The sequence below is a fragment of the Gobio gobio genome (assembly GCF_949357685.1).
Source record: "Gobio gobio genome assembly, chromosome: 4".
Classification (NCBI taxonomy): domain Eukaryota; kingdom Metazoa; phylum Chordata; class Actinopteri; order Cypriniformes; family Gobionidae; genus Gobio; species Gobio gobio.
Genome location: NC_137100.1, coordinates 51,652,486 through 51,677,244, shown reverse-complemented (window position 1 = coordinate 51,677,244; position 24,759 = coordinate 51,652,486). Strand labels below are relative to the sequence as shown.

General features: G+C 36.4%; 1 protein-coding gene across 3 annotated transcripts in view; it reads left to right on the top strand.

The window, feature by feature from the left end:
• ssh1a (slingshot protein phosphatase 1a) overlaps positions 1-24,759 on the top strand; it is a 47,813-nt gene that overhangs the window by 17,637 nt on the left and 5,417 nt on the right. The window contains exons 1-13 of one of the 3 annotated variants that reach the window (XM_079816142.1): positions 3,383-3,636; positions 3,920-4,039; positions 9,728-9,828; positions 17,495-17,559; positions 19,955-20,076; positions 20,203-20,271; positions 20,514-20,579; positions 22,253-22,447; positions 22,932-23,025; positions 23,273-23,401; positions 23,727-23,773; positions 24,108-24,254; positions 24,358-24,558. In XM_079816142.1, the coding sequence (XP_079672268.1) occupies positions 9,747-9,828; positions 17,495-17,559; positions 19,955-20,076; positions 20,203-20,271; positions 20,514-20,579; positions 22,253-22,447; positions 22,932-23,025; positions 23,273-23,401; positions 23,727-23,773; positions 24,108-24,254; positions 24,358-24,558 (1,217 nt within the window). In that variant the 5' untranslated portion in view covers positions 3,383-3,636; positions 3,920-4,039; positions 9,728-9,746. Of the gene's footprint in view, positions 1-3,265; positions 3,637-3,919; positions 4,040-9,727; positions 9,829-17,494; positions 17,560-19,954; positions 20,077-20,202; positions 20,272-20,513; positions 20,580-22,252; positions 22,448-22,931; positions 23,026-23,272; positions 23,402-23,726; positions 23,774-24,107; positions 24,255-24,357; positions 24,559-24,759 lie in introns of those variants that run through there. The other 2 variants (XM_079816141.1, XM_079816140.1) reach the window with 2 other exon arrangements.

The window sequence follows — 24,759 nt, the reverse complement described above, 5'->3', positions numbered from 1 at the left end:
GTGACCTGCATGTGCAAACAATGGTCTTTTGTACAGTACAGGACAAATTAAATTCAATGGCATGACATTTTAATTTCATTTCACCTGTTACTAAACAATCAAGTATTTTGCTCTCTGTATTGTTTTCAATAACAATATCATTGCTCTTTTCTTATAATCATGTGTTCTATTACAAGTGCACAAGATGCATGAACATGCATGTATTCTTGAGAGTGCGTTCACCAACATTCAGACCAAGGCCGGTACATGTGGCAATTCGTATGATTAATAGGGAGGTGGAGCAAATACAGGCATCTGGCCAATAGATTGAAGAACACTGATGTAATATGCGATTCTTCATTCTCGCTTTGACACCTGAGAAAAGATTGGTTTGCGCTGTTTGCCCCCTCCCTCCTTTTGTCCCTCGTTTTTCCTTCGTTGCTCGGCAAAGATATAATGGAAATGTTATGTAACATCTGCTCTCAGAAAAGAAGCTTTTAATCTTTTTGTGCCTGTGTGCAGAAAAGCGACCGTAGCACTTTTGTGTACCAGTGCAGTCTCAGCACATGGGAATAATCCAGTGAACACACACCTTACGATACACACACACACACACACACACACACACACACACACACACACACACACACATGCCTGATCTGCTTAGAGCTCCACATGCAGGCGTCCTGAATCGGGACACCTGTCCGGTGTTCTGGAGGTTGCCTGATAGTGTTGCCATAGTTATGCTGAGTCACATGGGAAGCTCTGTAAGTGTAGTCATGTGCTCCATGACTTGGCATGACAAAGCAAGTAAGGCTAATCTGCCTAGGATATACATCATGAACGTTCACACACGTGCCATATGTATACATTGAAGTAGAACATATGCCCAAGAAAAGAGAAGGTCTGGTTGAGTACCACAGGCCCATTTGTTGTAATCTACAAGAGGATTTTGTTAAGAAGTAGGGGATATTTTAGCTCAACAGATCTGCTGTTCAATAAAATGTAAAATTTTTATCTGAAAAATTATGTTTGATTTGTTATCAAAGTAAGTCATTAGCATTCAACTTAATGTTTTTATTTTTAATGTTCCAGATTTAGAAAGATTTTATGCTCATGTCTGTGAGAAGTTACAAACATATCAAGCCAATCTTGTGATCTAACCAATGAATAGTTGAGAGCAATGACCCAGGTTCAATGCAAGGCGTCACTCTGTGGCATGCTGTTTTTGCATAGAAAATTATTTCAACTTTTCCCTCAGATTGTAAGGGGAATTAAACCCTAGAAGTTCCCACAGGAGTTCTGTTGGTAATGCATGACTATACCGTAAAAATGATTTCCTTAATCTGTATTTTTTTTTTTATTAATTTTTTTGCTGTTTTCCAATTAAATATTCTAATGACAAGTTACTTGGGACCTGTTTTCGAAGAGTACACTACCATTCAAAAGTTTGGGGTCTGTATTAAGAATATTTTTGAAAGAAGTGTCTTATGTTCACCAGGGCTGCATTTATTTGATCAAAAATACAGTAAAAAAATCTGTGATATCGTGGAATATTATTACAATTTAAAATAACTGTAAATTTACAGTTATACAGTTAACAGCAATTTAAATAATAAATGTAATTTATTCCTTTGATGGCAAAGCTGAATTTCAACAGCTCAAGTCTTAATTGTTGCTTTTGATCAATTTAATGCATTCTCGCTAAATAAAAGTACTAATTTCTTTGAAACCCCAAAATTTTGAACGGCAGTGCATATCTTTAATTAAGTTGTTTATCGCCCCATTGTCATTTTTTTTCTCTTGTTTTAAACCTAAACCTAAACTTTATTGTATTTATGCTTCTAAAAAAGAAAAGAAATTATGAAATATAAAATGTTCTCTGTCACAAACTATTTAAAGATATTTAGATTTTTTATTTTATTTTACTAATCCTGTTTTACTGGAAAACAGGAGAAAAATATGTATAGGCTAAGACATTTTTTTTAAGTTTATCTGCCTAGAACAATTGACCAACCTCCAAAAATATGATTTATACTATAGCTCAGGTTTATAATTATAATCAAAATATTCTTCTCTGTTCTCATTTCTGAGGAAACCCTCTGCAGTTCCTTGTCCCATATATTGGCTTCCATTTTAAGTTCATTACTGTACACATGGTTTCTGCAAAAAAATTATAAACTGAGGGACAAGTCAAAGTAATTTTTTGTGGTAATTGACAGCATTCCACTTGAATTGAAGCCAGAACATTCCTTTAAACAGTGTAACCTGGCAGCATTTTGTTTATTTTCTTTGTTTGTTTTAAGTCCCATTCACTTGGCTTTAGTTATTTTAGACGGCTCTCTTCATCTCCCTTTCTGTTCATCCTTCCTTCCTTCTTAAATATCTCCCCTCCCCCCTTTTTGTAGATTCCCCCCAGCTATTTCTGTTCCTTGGTGTCTCAGTTTACACTTTGTCCTGTTTTATCGGCTTTGAGAGAGAAAGGGTCAACTCTCGTCATCTGAGCACTGCTTCTTCATTTGTCCCTGCCTGTGTGTGTGTATTTGAGAGAGACCCAGTACTCTGTCCGTCTCAGTCAAGCCGCAGTGTTGACAGGCAAGATAGTGGTCATCCAGACGGTCATCCAGTCTCTACACTTACTGCATTCTACTCAAGGGTTGAGCTCATCCCCCATCTCATAATGAGATTTTGAAGAAGCTTCCCTGGTTTGTCTGACAGCGGCAGGCACAGCCGCCCATGCTTAGCCCATGTGAATGGATGGCACACAGAGGATTTTGGAACAGATCATTTTATGGCGAGCTTTCGGGAGCCCTAACTAAGAAGATCAACACATTTGTTCCAGCTGTTAGTAGCCAGCAGTTCTTGTTCCTCCCTTTTGTCAGAATGAAAGTCTTTTAGGAACAAGAACAAGATTCTCTTTTAACTGCTGGTATCCTTTCTATTTTTTCTGTAAATGGAGTAAAGAGGTTTTATTTCTCAAAGAGAGACACCAGGATCTCTGTGGCCTGGTGGGCTTTTTGCAGCGTCAGAGCTGTTTGGAGTGCTCTACATTGAAAAAATTGGGTATTTGGTGTAATTTTCACACCGAAATAGCGAATTTCACAAACAATTACAAAGAAACAGCAAGTAACACATTGGATTAAATGTGACGTTTTGAAGTAGAAAAGCTGAAATGATATTTTCTTGTAAAACATACTCCCATAGTCTTTATTTACAACATAAAAAAATTTTTTTACAGTGTCATTTCAGAGGAGAGATCTCCTCATGCACATACACAGAGTGCCTCATCCCTTCCTGTAACTGAAAGAGAAGAGAACAGGTTTTTCCTCCTCTCTCTATTTACCGACGCACACACACAGAGAGAGAGGGAGAGGGAGTGCATCAGCAGGAAACTCGCTCACACACTCTCAGACAGCGTCAGGCGAGGTAGGGGCTGCAGATGCACTCCTCTTCTCCTCTGCATGCTGTTTTTCTTTCTCTGTCGTAAGCGACTGGAGATCTGACCGAAGCGTGCTGCTGCAGACAGGGCGAGGGAGAGCTCCCTGCAGCCAGCAGCAGGATGCATCTGGTCGTGGACTCCTGTCAGGAAGTTGTGCTGAAGATGCTACCGTACTTTGTGGATAATGCATTCGTCACGCAGAGCCAGATCTACCACATGTGAGTGAACCAATGAATTGGTGCAGGAGTCTTAAGTGAAATCAGCACTGATGTGGATTGCAGTGGCGTTTATGACTTTGATTGATTGTGATGCATGGCATGTACAGTAAGATCTAGATGTCTGAAAATCACGGATTCCGATTCTAATTTTCAATCGGGAAATGAACAGATGTTTTAGGATTTTGATGTGAAGTAAATATTAAATATTTAATATTCTGCACTCTTTATAGTCACTAATTAAATGCGTTTAATTTGTAACTTTGATCATCAATTCTTTGTACAGATGGTCACATGGATCATTCTCAAACCGATGTGGAGAACATGATCACAACTTACACAACTTATGGAATTCATGAATCTTGAGTGTTGCTGTCATTAAAGTAAAAAGGAGACAAACCAACTAGTAAGACATTGTTAATTGTTAATCATCTGAAAATGGTACATTTTCCAGTTTAACTTTTCACTCAAATTGTTTATAATGTTAATAATATAGTACAGTTTGGGGTCTGTAAAATTTATGTTTTTGTCTCTTATGTCTCTTAAGCTCACCAAGGCTGCATTTATTTGATAAAAAATTCTATATAAACAATATCTGTTTTCTGTTATGATTGTTCTTAAAATATATTTTAAAATGTAATGTATTTCTGTGATGGCAAAGCTGAATTTTCAGCATCATTACTCCAGTCTTCGGTGTCACATGATCCTTCAGAAATCATAATAATCGTTTTAATAAACTATAATAATATAACATATTAATGCCTTATTCTGCATAACCATTTCTACATCCCTTAATCCTACCCAATAAAACTCGTAAGTAATACTGAGTTAATAGTGAGAATTGGACCTTAGTGTGACCGAAAGTTTGAAATAGAAATATTTTGTAACATTATAAATGTCTTGTAAGGTCAGTTTTGATCAATTAAATGCATCCTTGCTAAATAGAATTATTGTAATTAATATAGAAGTATTAATTTCTTTGGAAAAAAATGCATCTGACTGACACCAAACCTTTGAACAGTAGTGTAATTAGTAATAAAAAGGTATTTTATTAGAAAAATGCTAAATAAAAGTGTTTTCACTAGTGATCTCAGGCATTTGGATCCCACTGTAACTTCTGGACATTATGGTGAGAAGTGTAGTACAGAGGTAGAAACCTCAACCTGGACTACAGGTGTTGTTGTGTGACCCACTTTTAGCTGCTGGCAACATTCATGCCTCATATTTATCTGAGGCCCGAAGATGAGTACAGTTTTGGTCTTACATGTGTGTTTGTTCTTTATGTTGGTCACATACTATAGATTTGCGTTGACCTGTAAAATCTGGTCTTGCCGCATCAGAAACTTTCTTTTTATTTGCTCTCATGTAAGAGTGTTTAGTGCTACCTGAGAGGTAGTGATATTTGCAAATTCGAATGAAAGGCATGCGGTTGTCGACTTTTGTATTTGCCCCAGGTTGTGTGCATTATGTAAGAGTGGACACACCACTCCTGCTGATGATCATTATCAAAATACTATCAGATGGAGATGATGTTGATCTTCAGATGAATTATCTGACTTATGTGGAGTTGTTAGTCCTGGACGTGTGCTTTGGCGTATACATGTAGAAAACGAGTAAGAGTTTATTCAAAAGTTGGCCCTCTATAGGGTGGGCATATATTGCAACTATTTTAATGCACTTTTATTTGGCCATTGCCATTTATTGGTATACCAGTTTGGCATTAATCGGCATGTAAATCATGTCTTTTCTTCTGACTCATTGTGAGCGTTAAAACTTATTTCAAACTTAAGTAGCAAAAACTGTACTACAGTTGATAAATTCATTTAATTGAATTATTTATTCAATATTGATTCAATATTATTAATATATTATATTAGCATGATCTCTCACATATTATTGTTTATTACTGTGTATTGTTACATTGCATTGCATATTAATATTACTTCTTAATTTGAACAATTTGAATGTACTTTATTTCAAGTTTTTTTTGTCAATAAGAGTGATTGATCCTCTTATTGAAAATAAGCTATTAAGAGCAAATGCGTAAATACCGATTTATATATTGAATTTTTTAGCTCTGTCCCCCAGCTCTGGCCTATATATGCATTCAGTTGTTGTTTATTCAGTCTTTGCCAAAGATATTATGAAGTTTGTTACCTGCTCATTTTATGTCTAATGCAATGAAAAATAATGCAATGAACATTAGCTAAATATGCAAAGTTAAAATAAATATATAAATGTAATCATATAATGTGTCTTGCTGGAAATTCTGTGTACATTTAGTTTTTTCTTCCAAAATCCTTTATCCATATATACCGTAAAATTACATAAAATGCCATATTAAACTATGTACAATTTTACACTGTACATGGTAAGGTAAATTTTATAGTTAATCAATTAACAGTTTTTTTTTTTTTTTTTAACTGTATTCTATTTACAGTCTTTTTCTTTAAAAAAAACCCCCAAAAAAGTTAATTTCTGTGACACTCATCAGGAAAATAAGTTGACAAGTTAATATTTTTGCTGTAGTTTTGATTCCAGAGTGTCTACCAAATGGCTGTTAATCCTACACCAGGTACCAAGTATCCATCTGGGGCAGACTCTAAACATACAATTGATACGTGGACAGAGACGTTAGAGCGGTTTCTTCTCAAAACTCTTACTCACATCATAATTACACCCTTCCATATGAGCGTATTCTGCTCAGGGCTTGTGTATCGTCATTTTCAGATGTCTGTCTCATAGTCATGACTCAATCCATCAGTGCAACGGTGCTGAGCTGCTTCCAGCCTTCACATAAATCGCTCAGAGGGGCGGACAGAGAGAGAGAACGCAGCAGGGAGAGGAGAAACAAAAGAGTGGAGGATGGAAACAAAAGCCGCTGTGATCCGCTGACACCCTCGAGGCCTTTGGAGGGAGGGTGAGAAAGTTGAAGAGGGGAATTAGAGAAAGGGAGGAGGAGGAAGTAGGAGAGAAATAAAGAGAAGGGTGGGGTGGGGGCACAATGCGAGTTTTGTTGCCGGTTGCTTATCATGTGATGGTTGTTCCTCTGAATGCTGAGACACTGGAAGTCCAGTCAGAAAAATGAGAGGGATGAGTCAGCAGAGGGTCACAGCCACAGTAGGGCGAGAAAACAATGTGACCCCGAAATATTTTGCCTGCCTAGAGCATGATGGTTTTGAGTAGCCACTCCCAAATAGCCAGTAAGTGATCTTTCTTGTACGCTTCTATTATCTAGCTTTTCTTTTTGACGCTGTACATTTCATACTTTTGGTTGCATGTGTGTTTGAGAAAGGAATCATTGAAATTAAATGAGATTACAGATTATATTATAGAACTAAGGGGCCAAGCTCAACCCCTGAACAACAACCCCACACCATAATCCTCCTCCACCAAACTCTACACTTGGCACAATGCAGTCAGGCAACTGCCAAACCCAGACTCCTCCATCGGATTGCTAGACAGAGAAGTGCGATTTTTTTCACTCCAGAGAACACGTCTCCACTGCTCTAGAGTCCAGTGGTGGCGTGCTTTTCACCACTGCATCCGACGCTTTGCATTGTACTTGGTGATGTAAGGCTTGGATGCAGCTGCTCGGTCATGGAAACCCATTCCATTAAGCTCTCTACGCACTGTTCTTGAGCTAATCTGAAGGCCACATGAAGTTTGGAGGTCTGTAGCTATTGACTCTGCAGAAAGTTGGCGACTTCTGTGCACTGTGCTGCATGCGCTGACCCCGCTCTGTGATTTTACGTGGCCTACCACTTCATGGCTGAGCTGCTGTTGTTCCCAATTGCTTCACAATTGCTTGTTATAATACCACAAACAGCTGACCGTGGAATATTTAGTAGTGAGGACATTTCACTAATGGACTTATTACACAGATGGCAACCTCTCACGGTACCACGCTTGAATTCACAGAGCTCCTGAGAGCAACCCATTCTTTCACAAATGTTTGTGGAAGCATCTGCTTGATTTTATACATCTGTGGCCATGAAAGTGGTTGGAACACCCAAATTCAATGATTCAGTGATTTGGAGGGGTGTCCCAATACTTTTGTAAATGTAGTGTATTTTCAAAATGGTTGACCCCGTGGGTTGTCTGAATTAGTGAACTAGTTAGTCTTAAGGAAGCTCAGAATAATTAGAGAGAACAATGGCCAGTGGCCAACATACAGTATTATACAAAATACAGTTGTCAGTTGATTACAGTTCTGTTCACAAACAGTTCACTTCTAAACGATACTGACAACCTCATTCTGTAACTGATGTGAATGCCTTACATTTTCAAGAGAGTGAGAGGGATTTAGAGAGCAAGTTTAGATGATGTGCGCTGCATGAATAGAGCCACAGTCAACAACTAGTTGCCTGACAAGTCATTGACATACAGTATGTATGACATGCATGTGTTCTTTGTGGGTTGTTTTCTACTTGTCAAGCACTAATTTTATGCCTGTCAATGACAGAAATTAGGGATGGAATGTAATCTGCAAGGGCTCTTTATATTGATCAGAAATTTACCATAAAGGCATTTAGAATAACTTTTTAATTATCAAAGAATCGTGAAAAAGATTTTAGTTCCCACAAAAAAAAATCTTAATTAGCAGAATTGTTTTCAACATATATAAAAAGAAATGTTTCTTGAGCTCTAAATCAGCATATTAATGATTTTGGAAGGTTCATGTGACTCTGAAGACTGAAAATTGATTATATAAACTCTGGTTCTATGGGTTATTTCTTTTGGTTAATAGTGGCTAGTAGTAGTTTCTACAACTACTATCAAGGGGCTATAGTTGTAGTTTACAATATAGTAGTTTTAAGAGTATTGCATTTGTCACTAAATGTTCTTTGCTTACTCTTTCTGTCTCTGATGTATTATTTTTAGTAGTATTTGTGAACACACACACACACACGCACGCACGCACGCACGCACGCACGCACGCACGCACGCACACACACACACACACACACACACACACACACACACACACACACACACACACACAGTTCATTAAACTGTCAACCAAAGTCATGTACAACTCAGAACCATGTTCAGACTAATTAATGTGAACCATCCCTGCCCTGTTATGACAGTAGGATAACAGACAAGAGTGTTTTCATTACAGCTCAGTAGCTTCTCTGCAAGATATTGAGCCCATTTCTCACCTTACCAGTGTATTCGTGTTTTTTCCCAGCACTGAGTTTCCATTAAGACTTACTTGTGCCACAGTGCATTAGAATAATAGTAAGCCTCAGGTGGTTCACATTTCTATAAGTTTGTTTAACTGCACGTGAGGCTATTATTGCCCCACCTGAAATCACAGACCTAAAGCACATGTCGTGAGCATACGGGTGAGTGGTGGTGAGATGGGTTGTATAACATGCAAAATTCAACCCCAGCATATTAAATATGTACAGTCATAGGTCATTCACAAAGTGTTTTGTTTTCATAGGGAAAGAATGGACACACAGCCATATGCATTTGTCATAAACCCTCTACAGTAACTCTTTTTATTTTCACTGACTAATAGTCATTAGATTTAGATTACCGACGTCAAGTCAGTTTTATTTTTATAGTGGTTTTCATCTTACATTTATGTACACATGATGAAATGTATGTATATTCGTAGACTACCGTTTAAAAGTTTGGGGTAAGTGAGATTTATTTAAGATAAATAATTTTATTTAGCAAGGATGCATTAAATTGATCAATAGTGACGGTAAAGTTGTAAAATATGATGTTACAACTAATTTCTATTTCATATAAATGCCATTTTTTTCAACCTTCTCTTCAGCAAAGAGCAAATTTTTGTTCAAGTTCAACAAAGTTTTTGAATGATAGTGTGTTAAATGAACCAGTGAACAGTTTTTTTGTTGTTTAAAAAACAAAGCCAAAAGAAAAAACAAAAAGAATCTATGAGTGGAGGAAGAAAAACCCACATGCTTTCGCAAAATCCAAATCCACAACTTTTAGTTCTGTGGGTTTTCTTGTATTGCATTGTCTAAACTGTCAAGCAAGCATGTTTTGTTCAATTGTTGCAGTCGTTTCTCACATTGTCTCTTCTCTACCCTTTCTTTCCCTCCATCTTTTACAGTCTAAGTGAGAGCTTCTTCATGGTCAAGGGGGCCGCTCTGTTTTTGCAGCAGGGCAGTTGTCCACAGGGTCAGAGAGGTCATCCTCACCACAAGCATGCAGGTCAGTCCATGCATGCACTTGAATGAGATTGAAGGGTTTCTATAAAATCCGTCTTCTCCCTCACATCACACGTCAGTGTGTTCCTGAATTTATGTAAGCAGTCACACATACAGGTGATGCTCACTGTTATTTGAGTCAACCTTGATGCTGTATTAACTCAACTTCAGAGCCTGTATTACCATGGTAATTTCACTTAGGAATAATGATAGGAAGTTTCTGTAAAACAGCCCCAGATGTGTTGCTACAATTTACATTACAGTCAATAACAGTTAGAATTATGGTGTTTTGGTGGAAATAATGGTTACTGTAGTCATTTTTGTAAGGGTGACTTTTCGAGCTGCATGATTAATCGTCGATTCAAACACCCACACAATCTTATTCCTAAATGACAACTATTCTGCTATGTCTATTAAACCTTTGACAAAATCATACCAGAGCATTCAAATCTGTGTGCCATGTATAGATATGAAACCAGTTCTTTTCAACCACACAGTATTGCTATTTCTGTCTTACAATAATAAAAATGATCACAGAAGTACTGGGATAAAAGTTTATATATCGATATAACATCTATGGTAGCGAAACAGAGCAGATCCCCTTTTGAAAGTAACTTGCCGCTTTAAAGATATAAAAGATTGTATCGATTACATTGTTATGCCACGATGTGGCGACAAGTGACTGTTAAAAAATGTATTTGAATAATGAATTCATGAGATTTGTTCCAAAACGCTGATTCATCCAGTAATGAAACAAGAGAAATATTTATGGCTGCATTTGAAATTGCATACTTCTCTACTATACTAGTTGGTAAAAACAGTATGTGACAAAAGAAGTAAGTCCGAATTCACAGTACTCATAAAAGAGTGGGCAAATGTACCTGGATGGCCCGGTGAGATTCTGCAGTGTGCACATTCATACTATATTGAACATACTTTTTTTAGTGGTCGTGAAGTAATTACTTATTCAAAATGAGTACCTACTCAAGAGAGTATGCGATTTCGAACGCAGCCTATGAGTGAGTCATTCGTTCAAGAGATTCTTTCAAAAGCGCTGATTCATCTAGCAATGAAACAAGTGAAATCTTTGAGTCATTAAATCATTCGTTCAAATTTAAAATAATTCATTCTAATTAAATAAGCATTTTAAATAGACTGCAGCAATTCATATTTTGACAGAACCTCTAGTAAATTGCGTTATTCGCTCTAGTGAATGTTTACTACCTGCTGCGTCTGTCCTGAGAGAGAAATTCAGAAATTCTGCAGCAGATGCTGTCCGGCTGATGGACAGACTCAGTGCTGGCTAAGCGTGTCCCAGACAAGTGTGTGTGTGTGTGTGTGTGTGTTTGTTTGTATGTGGATTAGCCAGATTAGCAGTTTAGCTCAGCACATTTGGGTCTGTGAGAACATCACTTCTTATAGACAGGGCACACAGAATGGGACATCTCTGTTTTATGTGGTTTATGATGCACATGCATTTATGCAGAGATAACGGGTAACTGTTTGTTCAGAAAGGAAAATATAAAAATACTCTTTTATTTTCTTACTCTAAAATATTATATTAATATAATTAAAAAAGTTTAGTTTTTAAAATAGAATTAATGGGGCAGTTGACACCAGAAAGGAAGGCACAGGTAGAGAAGCTGTCTGTATAGACACATACTTTACATTAAATATTTTAGATATGCATACCAATAGTGGAGCTTGTTTTCTCATTATACAGTATGTGGTAAGTTATCACAATCTGCCTGTTAAACATCCTATTGTATAGGTAAATGTAAACAAACAGTAATACAGTTATGACAAAACAATTCATGAAACAGCAGAAATGTTAAAAGATAATATACAAAAATATAATATACAAAAATATACCTGTGTTTTGCCAATAGAATTTAGTTTATAATACTGGCTAATTAGTTAATATTGGTAGATGCATTAGCTAACATGAACTAACAATGACCAATATAATGTTAAAGCAGTTATTAAAGGGTTAGTTCACCCAAAAATGAAAATTCTGTCATTAATTACTTACCCTCATGTCGTTCGACACCCGTAAGACCTCCGTTCATATTCGGAACACAAATGAAGATATTTTAGTTGAAATCTGATGGCTCTGAAAGGCCTCCATTGGCACAATGCACGGTACACTCTCAAGACCCTTAAAAGGTACTAAAGACGTCGTTACAAAGTCCATCTCACTACAGTGGTTCTACAATAACTTTATGGAGTGACGAGAATAGTTTTTGTGCGCAAAAAAACCCTAAATAATGACTTATATAGTGATGACGATTTCAAAACACGGCATCATGAAACTTCGAAGCGTTATGAATCAGTGAGTCGAATCATGATTCGGATCGCGTGTCAAACCGCCAAACTGCTGAAATTTGGCGATCCAAACTGCGGAATCGACTCACTGATTCATAACGCTTCGAAGCTTCATGATGCCGTGTTTTGAAATCGTCATCACTATATAAGTCATTATTTAGGGTTTTTTTGCGCACAAAAACTATTATCGTCACTCCATAAAGTTATTGTAGAACCACTGTAGTGAGATGGACTTTGTAACGACGTCTTTAGTACCTTTTAAGGGTCTTGAGAGTGTACCGTGCATTGTGCCAATGGAGGCCTTTCAGAGCCATCAGATTTCAACTAAAATATCTTAATTTGTGTTCCGAAGATGAATAGAGGTCTTACGGGTGTCGAACGACATGAGGGTAAGTAATTAATGACAGAATTTTCATTTTTGGGTGAACTAACCCTTTAAACTTTGTGAATGGTAGAGATAGTAAAATTATAATTGTTCATTGTTTATTAATGCTAGTGGAGTGTAGTGGAGTGTAGGGTAGTGTTCATGTTTAGCATCCTTGTTAGTGAGCCCGCCTACCATGCTGGAAATGCCAGTTTGAATCCCGCTCTGAGGGGTGCGAGTAGAACCGGAGGGTTTATATTCGGTGCTCTGACCTGGATGGAAGTGAGGTTTAGGGGGGTGAGTGTAACGGAGGCAAGCTAGTAAGACTTAGCTTATAAACCTCACTCCGCGAGCCTCCCATGCTGGAGACACCGGTTCGAATCCTGCTCAGAGCGGGTCAAGTAGGACCGATTACATTAGTTTACGGTGCATTAACTAGTGTCAACAAATGCAGCTTTTGATTTTAAAAACGTATTAGTAACTTAAAAATGTACATATACTAACTAATACATGCTATAGAAATATTGTTCATTCTTAGTTCATGTTAACTAAAGTAGTTAAAAGATGTTAACAAATAAAACCTTATTGTAAAGTGTTACAAAGATAATATATAGCAGTGTGGTTTTATTACATTCACTTGTTTACCCAACAAATATTACAAAAATATAATGATATTGGCATTTTAGTTTGGAAGACAGATCTCACAAACCGTTTTTATCTACAATAGTTTAAAACTACAATACGAAAAACAAGCATTTGTGCAATTTATCTGACGCATTCAATCAATCAATAAATCAAAGACTATCTCCACAGCAACAACACGACAACAGATGTCCTAGCCGCCATCCGTCCAGCACCTTCTAACACGTGTGACACGTTGAATTTATAAAACATGCTAATTTAAAGGACATGTTTACTGCTAAACAGAAGGGTTTACATTTGCTCCGGGCGAATTGAATCTGTTATGAGAGAAACTAAACACCATGCAGACACAACAAACCCTCAGGCTTCATGCGCTGACTTTCAGACAGCTTTTCATATCACAGCAGGTTTAGACTGATTGTTTTTTTCCAGACCCCTCATATTTCTGATATAATCAAGCATTTGTTTTGTCAGTTGGTTAATATTATGCTGTGATCTTGTTGGGATGTGAGGTTTCGATTTGATGTGTCAGGTATAGTTCTGATCACAGGCGAGTTAACACCGGTTTGACAAGTGGTTTTGTTTTTACATTGTCTCAGGGCACGTAGGCTTTGAGCTTCGCTTGAGTCATGAGCTTTTTGCGAAATGTACGAATAATAACGCAACTGCCCATCAAGATGAACAAGACAAACACTTCCTATAAAGTGACTTATGCAGACAGTCTAGAAGATCTGGAATTAGATTTCAAGAATTAGATCATTTAAAAAAACACAATTGCATCACAGCACTCCGACCTCAAGTCAGCTGTCTCCATTGAGAAACAGTGGATGCCTGTGTTAGACTAGTCGATGCAAGGTTTCTCTTCCTCTGTAGCAGTCTAGGTACAAAATGTTCTCTGACAGTAAGGATAGCTAATATTTTTCTCGATAAAGACTTCTCAAAGTTTAACATTTATTCATGGGGCAAATCCTCTGTACTCATTCTGAATATAAATCAAGCTCTGAAATATCTTCTCTTTAAACGTCCTTGCTTTTAGATGTTAGTGACATAAATTTGCATTTATTTTGGTCCTGTCAGTTTTTTTTATTTTTATTAACGTCATCATCAGTCATCTCTATTTGCATTCTCATGGTGCCAGGAGCCAGACTGTCTAAAATAGTTTCAGTTGTGATGTATTAAACACTGTCCAAATTCCTAAAGCAAGATACACAATACATATTTGCACCTGTGAAATAATGAGATAAAGGAGAGGTTCTTTAGATGTCCAAGTAAAACACAAATACAATTAAAGGGGGTCATATTATGAGGAATTACATTTCTCCTAATCTTTTGAGATGAAATAGTTCAATGTGCTTAAGAAAACACACTACCGTTCAAAAGTTTGGAGACGGTATGATTTAAAAAAAAAAATGTTTTAGAAAGAAGACACTTTATTTTTAAGTGATGCAGTTACTTATTCAAATAATTACTTAGTAATATTAATTAACTACATTCATTTGCTGTATAGTTACCGGTAGGGTTTGGTTTAGGGTTAGTTACTTGTAATTATGCATAATTTAGTGTTCATACTATAGTAAGTACATGTAGTAACGTGTAACTACGTCACCTTAAAATATGTTCTAAAAATATATACATAATAGTTCCTGTCATGGCAAAGTTACATTTTCAGCATCATTACTCCAGTCTTCATTGTCACATGATCCTTCAGAAATCATTCTAATATAAATGCTGATTTGGTGCTCAAGAAACATTTCTTCTTCTTCTTCTTCTTCTTCTTCTTATTATTATTATTATTATCAGTGTTGGTTGTGCTGCTGATATTTTTGAGTAAACCATAATACATTCTTTGATGAATAGAAAGCTCAAATGAACAGCATTTATTTGAAATAGAAAATGTTGTATCAAAGTCCTTGTTGAAAAAAGGTATTGATTTCTTTAAAAAAAATCTTAATGACTTTGAAATGAAATTTGAATGGTAGTGCATACTATACATTTTAGTACTCAAACCCATTTGACCAAGAGCTTATACTGTATAAAATGACTCCTATAAGTGAGTGCATTATTAAACGTATTAAAATTATTTGTTTAAGTATATGGTCTTGGCTACTTTCATTTTAAACACATCCTATTTCAGTTTCAGTCATATTGACGCATCATGACATAACGTGAAATTAAACGATGAATCACTGCCAAACTCATAACTGTTGGAGAAAGCTGTGTCAAACTGTGCTCAATCAGTCAGAATAATTATTTAACTAACAGCTCATGCAGAAATGCAAATTCTGCCCTGATTTACTCACCCTCATGTTGCTCCAAACCTGTCAAATCACCTTCATTTATATAGCGCTTTTCACAATATAAATACTTTCAAAACAGCTTTACAGTGATAATAGGAAATTAATGGAATATTTTGGCTGTACATCAGGTCTAGAAAAAAGTTATTGTCCAGCTAAAGTAAGTTTTTGATTGATTCATTTCTGTTGTAAATAATCATGAATTATTTACTTTGGGGCCACTTACACAACACCATTTTCAACCAACATAGAAAACTCTCAAAACCCCGAAACAAGTTTTGAAATGGTTTTGAAACGATACCATTATCATCTTCGTGTAAACTTAAAAAGTAAATAAAAAATAGTTTAGTCTATAGGCAAGCGCGTTTGAATACGTATGTGCGCAGACGCGTAATTTTTCTTTACAAAATGACTGCCAAATTACTTTTCTGCATTGCATAATACGACTTTCTTCAGTTAAGTAAAAGAATCGATTATTTTTGTAAATGATGTACTGGTCGCTCTTTTCCACTACTTACAGTGAATTGGGACTGGACTTTTAAGCTTGAAAAATAATGCAACAAAAATGATCCGTATGACTTGTGAGAGAAGCAGAAATGTCAACAATTTATGAATGAATCAAACTTGAGTTGCTTCACAAAAGCAGTCTGTTTGTTCATGAGTTGATCAATGATTTCAATGATTTGATCACAGCGATTCTTCAGTTGACAGTGTGCTGGTGGGGAATAATGACTTAAATATCTGTTGATGCGTATGATTTCAGAACACTTGCATTATAACACAAATCGTATGGATCATTTTAATTCAGCTTTTATTTTATTTTGAAACTTGAAACTTCAATCCCTATTCATTATAATTGCATGGAGGAGAAAAAGACCTGGATATTCTGCAGAATTTCTCTTTTTGTGTTTCATGGAACTCATGGAACGTGAATGTGAGTGAAAGATAATGAAATGTTAAACATTTTGAGTGAACTTTAATGATGATTCTCAAAATCTTGTATGCTTCGGATCAAAGATGTGCTCTGTGCTGCCTTAGCGATTCCTTTACATATCAGTTTTGATCAGATAAGCATGTAAAGTTATGTAAATTCTTGTCACGGAGACTAAGAAGACCAAGAGACTTGTTCTGTTGGAGGAGAAAACATACCCCTTCTATTCATACATGTCCAAAATGCAAAGCAGACAATAAACCAGAACATCTCTGTTTTGTTGAGTATACATGACAAGATTTGGCTCTTAATCTGAGTTTATTTGGTTTTCACGTTTCTGGCTTTGTTCTTAACCTCCTGGTACACTTTGATTGGCCTCCCACATGTCCCACGGCAGTTACATCATGGCTTCATTGATTCTGCCAAAGCCTACAAGAGTAGGAGGAGGTTTGTTTGGGTAGGAACACTCCACAGTCAGAGGTCAGAGGAGTTAGTCTGTCTGTGTTAAGGAAAAGAATGAAATGTAAACAGATTTTGTGCATTCAAGACTTGGTATCTTATTGACTTGAGGGGCGTGGCTAGAAAAAGATGACTGACAGGTTGTCAGATTTATAATTATTGATACCTTTGGCACAAAGGGTAGAACTTATTTGCACATACTTGATCACAATGCAGCCGAGAGTCGCCTATTCATGTCAAACGTTATCATTTAATTAAATAGGTTTATCTGAGACATGTAAACACAAGAAACAACTTATTTTTCATATTACAACACACATTTTCTCCGCATTACCTTTGGACACTTGTACTCTGGAATCTCGTAAAATCAGCTGCGCTATAAGAACGTTAATCAAAAGCATACCATTGTCTTCCCACCCAACACTTAAAGGCCGTTTCGTATCACTCAGCGGGCGTTCTTCTTGGCTCGCTTGCTCTTATAAACCTTAGTTCACTCCTAACTTTCATGACATCATTTTAAAGTCAGCTTGTTTACTGTTAGGTGGTTGTTTTCTTCAATAGATTTTCGATATGGGTTGAGACGCCACTAGTGTCAATGTAAACAAAATAGTAGTCATGGTTTTGTTTGGATTGTAACGATGGTTTCACTCAACAGGTGACTTACCTCAGCATCTACAGGTGATGATCAACATTCTTCGGTCTGAGGACCGCATCAAACTGGTGAGAGAACACACACGCTTTCAATGACTAACATCTTGGCAGTAAGTTACGTGCAGTCAGGCTGAATGGGTTTTATTGTCAAAGTGTTGCCTGAAGCTTGTTTTCTTTTGCTGTATAAAGGCACGTTTAAATGTCTCAATAGCTGTTACTGAGGTTTCCATAGTGAAATATACAAGTGTCAATCACCTGTGACATGTCGATTTCTGTGCATGCAGCTGCATTTGCCTTCAAAATGAAAGTTCTGTCATTATTAACTAACCCTCATGACATTCCAAACCCAACACAACAGGAGAATTTTGAAATATCTGTGGGGGGCACCGTAAAAAGGGGTTCAAGAAGTTTTCTGAAACCATATATTAGCTTTGTGACAAAGAGAGATTTTATATCATTATTCTATATTGAAAAATTTCCCTGCCAGTATGGGTGGGCGATGTGACCAAAATCCCGATACAAGTAATTTGATTTGATAACGATAAATTGCACAATATAGTTATTTTTGCTTTAATTTATTCTTATTAGAGTTACAAAAGTGATTCAGTCAAGAGCAGTAAGAGATTTTCTCTTTTTTTGTTGTTTGATTATCTTACAACAGCAGGTACATTTAGATGCTGTCACTTTAAAACTGACTGCACAGATTCAATATACTCTTGCGTTTTCTTTCTCAACTGTTTACGTTCACTTAAGACTGAAATTACTGTGTTTACTTGCAAAAACATGGTCACTTTGATACACAAGTATGTGCATTAAACTGTTCAAGCCCAGTTAGTCAGCAAAAAGCACTCAAAATCACTTGTTTTTATACCGCAATACTTACAAACACATGCAAATGATAAGCTTTCATGAATGCGTAGCACAGCAACGTCACATGAGCGTAAACCATGATAGAGACAATAGCCCAAAATCTCTACCGGTTGACAAATTTCTACCGGTTAATCGTGTCTACCGATATATCGCCCACCTCTACTTTGTGGTATAGCTCTCAAATATGACATCAATGACTTTGATCACAAGAACCTATGGAGTTCGGTGTGAAATGACTTTGAGTGTCATTTTAGCAGTCTATATGTCTTTTAAAGTCCATTTGAGAGCTACAGTGGATTATCAGTGATAAATGTAAAATTTCAGTTTGTTCCTCACACAAAGCAATAAAACTTTGATTAGTTCACTTCAAAATGAAAATGTACTGATATTTTACTCACCCCCATCCCCATCAGACGAAGAATAGGGTCTTATCTAGCGAAACGGTCAGTCATTTAAACAATTTTTTTTTTAAAATTGAATATACTTTTTAACCTAAATTGCTCCTCTGTGAAAACGTCACACTAGATGTAGGCGGAAGCACCACCCCCGTGTTTACAAAGCGTTCGTGTGAAGACTAATACAAACACCCTGTAGCAAAAAAAAATTGTTGTCGGGTGATTTTAAAGTTGAAGAATGAGTGTTTTTTTGTAAAGGCCGTTTGTATTAGTCCTTGCAGGTTCACTTGGGGCGGTACTTCTGCCTATGTCTAGTGTGACGTTTTTGACGTCACGTGATTGCGCAGTCACTGGCGAGCGCAGAGCAGCGCAAGATTAGCAATTTAGGTTAAAAAGTATATTCATTTTTTATTTATTTTTTTGAAAATGACCAATCGTTTCGCTAGATAAGACCCTATTCCTCGTCTGGGATCGCGCAGAGCCTCTGAAGCCTGATTTGGACCTTCAACATTTTGGTTACAATGGAAGTCAATGGTGAAGAGAAAAATCCTGGAATGTTTTCCTCAAAAAACTTATTTTCTTTTCGACTGAAGAAAGAAAGACATCTTGGATGAGATGGGGGTGAGTAAAATATCAGGAAATTTTAATTTCAAAGTTAATTAAACCTTTAAAAACTGTGGTTCTCAACCGGAGGGCCCAAATAAGTCTTACAATTATTTAAATGAAGTTATATTAACACAATCTTAATTAACATCCTAAAAAACACTAAAAAATAAAGATGTACAACATTAAACCGTTATTTGTTTTTATTACAATAGAAAGTACATATCAGTTTAGATAGGAGGGCCTTCGAATATTGTCTTGGCAAAGGGGGGGCCTTGGAGTCAAAAAGGTTAAGAACCACTGCTTTAGAATACTTAAGAAATATAGTTCACAAGTCTTGGTGAGCTCAACAAACATTGTGTTAGAAAAAAACACTCCTGTTGTGTAAGATAAAAAACATACGGTAAGGCAAACATACGGTAAGACATGTCTTTGGAAAGACATGAGGGTGAGTGAATAATGTCTGAGGTTTTATTTTCAGGTGATCTATTTTTGGAAGACAATTCAGTATGTTAATATGTTTAATATATTTTAATATATTGTGAGCGCTGTTTTTGCACTAAACAAAACTTGTGTATGTCAACTGTAATGTGCAGGCCGTGCGGTTAGAGAGCGCGTGGTCAGACCGCGTGCGGTACATGGTGGTAGTCTACACAAATGGCCGTCAAGACACTGAGGAAAACATCTTGCTGGGGATGGACTTTAGCAACAAAGACAGGTGACTTAATCAAACCAAATACAGTTTAGCTTTGCATGTGTCATCAAACAGACCAGTTTAGGAGTTGGTTTCCACCTGCAGGGAGATTACAGGACATACAATAAGGGTGTTTTCTTTCATTCACAGTAAGAACTGCTCTGTCGGGATGGTGCTGCCACTATGGAGTGACACCAAGATTCATTTAGATGGTGATGGGTGAGTACTGCCCCCTCTGGGAATGGAGAGGAAATGCTACTGCTGGTCACTTCAATATTTGATGCACAGATCTAGATGGCATTAATAAAAAAAAAACCACACATTTTGATTTGATTTGTCCACTGAAATGAAGGCAATGACAATATTAACAAGCATTCTTTATTTGTATTGTTATTTAGAGAGGTTGTAGTTCTTTTATGAGGTGTGATGGCCTTAGTTCACCTCTCTTCTCATGTCTCCAGAGGCTTCAGTGTGACTACCGCCGGGCGCACGCACATCTTCAAGCCGGTGTCAGTCCAGGCCATGTGGTGAGAAACTAGTCAATAACTAATGTACTAGAGCAGCTTAAACTCCCATTTTAGAAATTTCAGTCTGTAGTGTGATTTTTGTAGAATGATTTTGTGGTCATGTTTAACTATGGGTCTCCTTGGGTCCCTTTTTACCAGTTTTACTTGTTAAAACTGTGTACGAGGACATTTAAGTTCTTTGTTTAACCTAAATCTCTCAAACAAAATCATTCAGAACTGCTATTTTCAATCTTTCATGTTGTTATTTATCTTAAAATCAACTCTTTTAATCAGGTGACAAGTTAAATTGTTTTTTTCACCAAGAGCCAATGTCTAGTTGGCTGGGTGAATTTATGCTCTTGTTTGTTACTGGGGTAGAAAAAACAGCTCCTCAGGGGGTTGAAGATGACATGAGTGGACTGTTTTTCAAATCTTCACAGGTGCTTTGGGAGTTTGACATCCTTAAATATAATAGAGCGCCACACTGCCATCTGGTGACACTTTCAGACAAGTACAGTAGTACCATGGTACAGTGAATATCAGATCATCAGATAAGCCATGTTTAAAATGACACTTTTATATACAAATAAATTAACTATTACCATATCCACATACTATGGTATTTACATGGATCTCCAACATACTGTTTAAAAAAACATAGTAATACTTTTTGGTACTTGCTGGTTAGTGAACAGAAGTTATTTTTTTTTTCTTTATTTTTTTCAGAGGAAAAATACATTCATCAAGGCAGAAATTCTTTTTTACAATAAAACAAAAACACGTACGTCAATTCAAAGAGAGCATTACAACCCATCATGTCTGCCAATGGTCATCATGGAAATGAAATACTCAAGCTTATACAGATGTTTTGTATTTTTCTCATTTTGCAACTATGTATAAGAACAAGGGGAGCTATTACTTATAATTCTTAATAACATTACCTTACAGACCATTTATGTTTCAAGAAAAGTCCGGGCGAATTGGTTTTATATAATGAGTCAATTTTTTCCATTTCAACAAAAATATTCTAGCAGGGTCCTTAAAGATATATATATATATATATATATATTTATATATATATATATATATATATATATATATATATATATATATATATATATATATATATATATATATATATAAAATATATATATATATATATATATATATATATATATATATATATATATATATATATATATATATATATATATATATATATATATATATATATATATATATATATATATATATATATATATATATATATATATATTGTGTAAAATGTCAATCCAATCATCAACTTTAGGTGACTCTAGTTTTAGCCATTTCTTTGAAATTACTTTTTTATGATTACTGATTTCAATGCAATTTTATAGTGTTTAGACTTGTAGATCTTTCACTTGTTCCGAAGCAGGAAATACAATGTTTTGTTATTTGTGGTTTTGGTTCAGTTAGTTAGTTAGTTAGTTAGTTAGTTGGTTAGCTTGTGAAATCACCCTTTATTGACTGAGATTAGTGTTTTGTTTCACCAGTGTCACTTTTTAACTCGGTTTGATACTTTTTAAGATATTACTCTCTTTTATTGTCAAGCCATAGCGTATTGAACCCCAAAAAGAGATTGCATCGTGATCCTTTAAACTGATGGCACAGGTCTCTCCATCTTACTCACATTTACCCTGCTCTTCCTTCAGGTCTGCATTGCAAATTTTACACAAGGCATGTGAGGTGTCACGAAGGTACAACTATTTCCCCGGGGGTATGGCGCTCACGTGGATGGGGTACTATGAGAGCTGTATCGGCTCTGAACAGAGCTGCATCAATGAGTGGAATGCCATGCAGGACCTGGAAACACTGCGACCAGACTCTCCTGCAGTCTTTGTTGACAAGTGAGTGCAAACCGTGAAAGTCTCTGAGTCCTTGGCACTTGTGAAAACCACCGGCAGATTTAATTCTACATTTTGATTTGTTTTTGGAAGTGATGTTTTTTTTTTTGCATTCTCCTTTTGTAACTAATTGAGACCGTGAGCAAAAGCCAGACATATTTGTTGAATGTTGCCAAAATTGTATGTATCTGCAGGAACTGAGGAGATGCACTAGTAAAGTTTTAAAAGAGAAGTGTGCAATCCAATTGGTTGAGCTAGTGTTGCTGTGTTGAGCTAATCGTGATGGTCAAACAAACATGTGAACATCAAAAAAATGTATTCTTAATTCTGTTTTCTTTGTAAAATGAACACTATAATGTGTTTTTTTTCTTTTGTGGGTAGTTTTTTTGTATATGCTTTTTATATATTTTGTTTAGAAGCCTTCACCTTGAAATTATGCTCTTTCTTGAACCCTCGATCTAGATTGTGTTCTGTTTCTGTTTCTCAGGCCGACAGAGAGGGAGAGAACAGAATGTCTAATCAAATCCAGACTCAGGAGTATCATGATGTGCCAGGACCTTGAAAATGTCACGTCCAAAGAGGTTAGCGGGAAATACAGAGAGTGCAAAAAAAAATGCAATTACTGAGTGATATATGTCACGACAGACTCAGAAGTGGTCACAGGAGAAACATTTGAGACACATTGCTACCAGGATCCAGCAATGTGTCTCAGCTGACCTCTTGTGATCAGATTTCAGGAGACTGATCTTAATAGCAGGTGTGAATAGGGTCTATAACAGAGCAATTGTTGAATCTGCAAGTCAATAATGATGTGTGTTTTTACCTTAGATTCGTAGTGAGCTGGAACGACTGATGAACCGCAACCTGAAAGAGTACAAAGAGTTCATAGACAATGAGATGCTGCTTATTCTTGGGCAGATGGACAAAGCCACTCTCATCTTTGACCACCTTTATCTGGTTAGTGCTGCTCTTATCAGACCTCCCACCGTTTTCTTTTTATTGATCTCATTGTACAATGATGAGCAAATCGCCTCTACCCCAGTTCACACTAACCCAAAGTTCCTACCCTTTATTTATTTATAATTGATCATTAAAAATAAAGTAACTAATAAAGCTGAGGAAATCCAGAAGCTCTTGTTTGATAAGAAGTCTGACAAGGAAATTAGTTTTAGTTTTTAATGTGTAGGTTGTTGGCTCTGTAGAAGAGCAGATGTTACTCATGTATGGGGCACTAGATGCCAATTTCCTAAAAAGGCAGTGATTTGCATCGTTCATTTTTCAGGGTTCTGAATGGAATGCTTCTAACCTAGAGGAACTTCAGGAAACTGGGTGAGTTTGACCTTTTACTGGCATCCACAGTTTGTTTTCCTCCCATACTCTTGATTTTCTCAAGATACTGCTTCTGTAAATGAGTTGATGTTAGGTAAATGTGAAAGTTTAAGGTGAGTATGTATCATATCACCTCTTAAAGGGCAACATTTTCTCCTGTTTCAGCTAAAGTTCAGAGTAAAGCCATCAAAGCTGTTTCTTTTACAGCAAGAAGCAGGATGTATTTTTAGCACCTTATGTAAGGAACAAGAATAAACTTGCATGCACATGGAATTCTGTTGTTGTCCAGGTGTAATTTATGTGATCTCCTCATTTAAATGAATTGCTATTTTAGGGTGGGCTACATCTTAAACGTTACGAGGGAAATAGATAACTTTTTCCCAGGAACGTTCTGCTACCACAACATCCGAGTGTACGATGACGAGGCCACAGACTTACTGGCTCACTGGAACGAGACCTACAACTTTATTGTCAAAGCAAAGTAAGGCACTATTTTATTTTTATCTTAAAAAATAAGCAACAAACTTTTCTTTTTCCTTCCGACTTTTCATACTCTCTGTGCTGTTTTGTTTTGTCCTCTGCAGAAAGAATCAATCCAAATGCTTGGTTCACTGTAAGATGGGCGTAAGCCGCTCGGCCTCTACTGTAATAGCATATGCAATGAAAGAAAACGGCTGGTCTCTGGAGAAAGCATATAACTTCGTCAAACAGAGGCGCAGTATCACCCGTCCCAATGCCAGCTTCATGAGACAGCTGGCGGAGTATGAGGGCATACTGGATGCCAGGTACAAGAGAAATTTCCTTTTGTATTGTAATCTGATATGTGTATTTCTAGTTAAAGGTTCACCCCAAGAAATTAAGTTCTGTCATAATTTATTTGCTCACATTTCCTTCTTCTCTGAAGATATTTTATAAGATGTCTCTCTGTTTTAGTTAGGATTCAGGGTTGCAACAGTGACTTTTATTGTATAGACAAGAAACGTCCT